This window comes from Etheostoma cragini, chromosome 3, assembly GCF_013103735.1.
Source record: "Etheostoma cragini isolate CJK2018 chromosome 3, CSU_Ecrag_1.0, whole genome shotgun sequence".
Lineage (NCBI taxonomy): Eukaryota > Metazoa > Chordata > Actinopteri > Perciformes > Percidae > Etheostoma > Etheostoma cragini.
In genome coordinates, this window is record NC_048409.1 from 30,242,974 (window position 1) to 30,244,255 (window position 1,282).

The following is a 1,282-nucleotide window of genomic DNA, read 5'->3' on the forward strand; positions in this document are numbered from 1 at the left end:
TTACCTTTCCCCCCCAAAGAGCAAAAGTCTACATACAATGCGTATTTTGGACATTTTCAGTCCGTACAGTAAAGGGTTGATGAGTGGTTGGCATGTAATCCAGTACAATGACAGAAAAATACGCAACATAGTGGGTAAATAGTTCATATTAAACCTGCTCTGTATTATTTCAAAGAAAGCTCCAAAGGAAAAATTGAGCAGGGACAAAAGGTGAGGTGTGCAGGTACTGAGAGCTTTCTGTCTGGTCTGTCTAGAACCAGAAAAACACACTTTAAGGATCCTCATGTAAGAGAAAAGAAGTAAAATTATAAGACCAAAGATTACTGTAAATAGATAAACAAGTCCAAAAATGTTAATGGCTGATGTATCAGAGCAGGCCAGCTTGACAACATTATAGCTGTCACAGTACACTTTGTTAATAATGTTTCCACACAGCTGTAAAGGAACAGTCAGTCCAAACACTATCAAAGTATGGATAAGTAAAGGGTACAACCATGTCAGAGCAATAAGCAGGGCAACCTTATTAGATGTCATACTTGTATAATATTGTAGGGGAAAACAGATAGCAAGATATCTGTCATAAGACATGATGGCTAAGGTCCAAAATTCTCTTCCTCCATAAGAGAGCAAAATGAAAATCTGCAGGAAACAGAAGGGAGCAGAAACAGTGTGAATGTCCGAGAGGATCTGAACCAGAAGGAATGGAAACAACCCTGTACTACCATACAGTTCATTTACAAACAGGCTGACCAGAAAAAGGTACATAGGTTCATGTAAGCTCCTGTTCACACAGATAACCACAATCAGCAACACATTGGCACACACTATGAACACATATAAGGACAAAATCAGCAAGAAATATAAGTATTTAAAACCCACCGTGTCGAAAAAGGCAGAAAGTATGAAATATGAAACCTGAGTAGAGTTGATCATGGTCCTCACCTTGGTTTATAACAATAAGACAAATAATTATGTTAACTTTTGTTCTACATTTATAAAACTATATGTCACTGGTTAGTTATTTGGACTTAAACACCAAGCACACATGAACATGCATCAATGTAGTCATATGAAACATATTCATTATCATGGAAACAGTTTAAACCAACACCCCCAAATGTACCATTTAGTTCAACATAATGTTCAGGTTACACATTAGTAATAAAATATGTGTGACATTGTGTATATTTGAGCTTATACCCCCTGTAGTCAGACTGAATCCGTCCTAACTGAGCTGAACGTTAGTTGCAACATCTTTTATCCTTTTTAATAAGGAGGACTA

General features: G+C 36.8%; 1 protein-coding gene across 1 annotated transcript; it reads right to left on the bottom strand.

Moving 5' to 3' along the window:
- LOC117938888 (olfactory receptor 4D1-like) lies at positions 1-933 on the bottom strand. The gene has a single exon (XM_034863845.1). The coding sequence runs from the start codon at positions 931-933 to the stop codon at positions 1-3; it is 933 nt and encodes a 310-aa protein (XP_034719736.1).
- Positions 934-1,282: the final 349 nt, after the last annotated feature.

What these genes read in the sequence shown, in the direction of transcription:
- LOC117938888 (XM_034863845.1), bottom strand. Translation starts at nt 933, where the DNA reads ATGATCAACTCTACTCAGGTTTCATATTTCATACTTTCTGCCTTTTTC.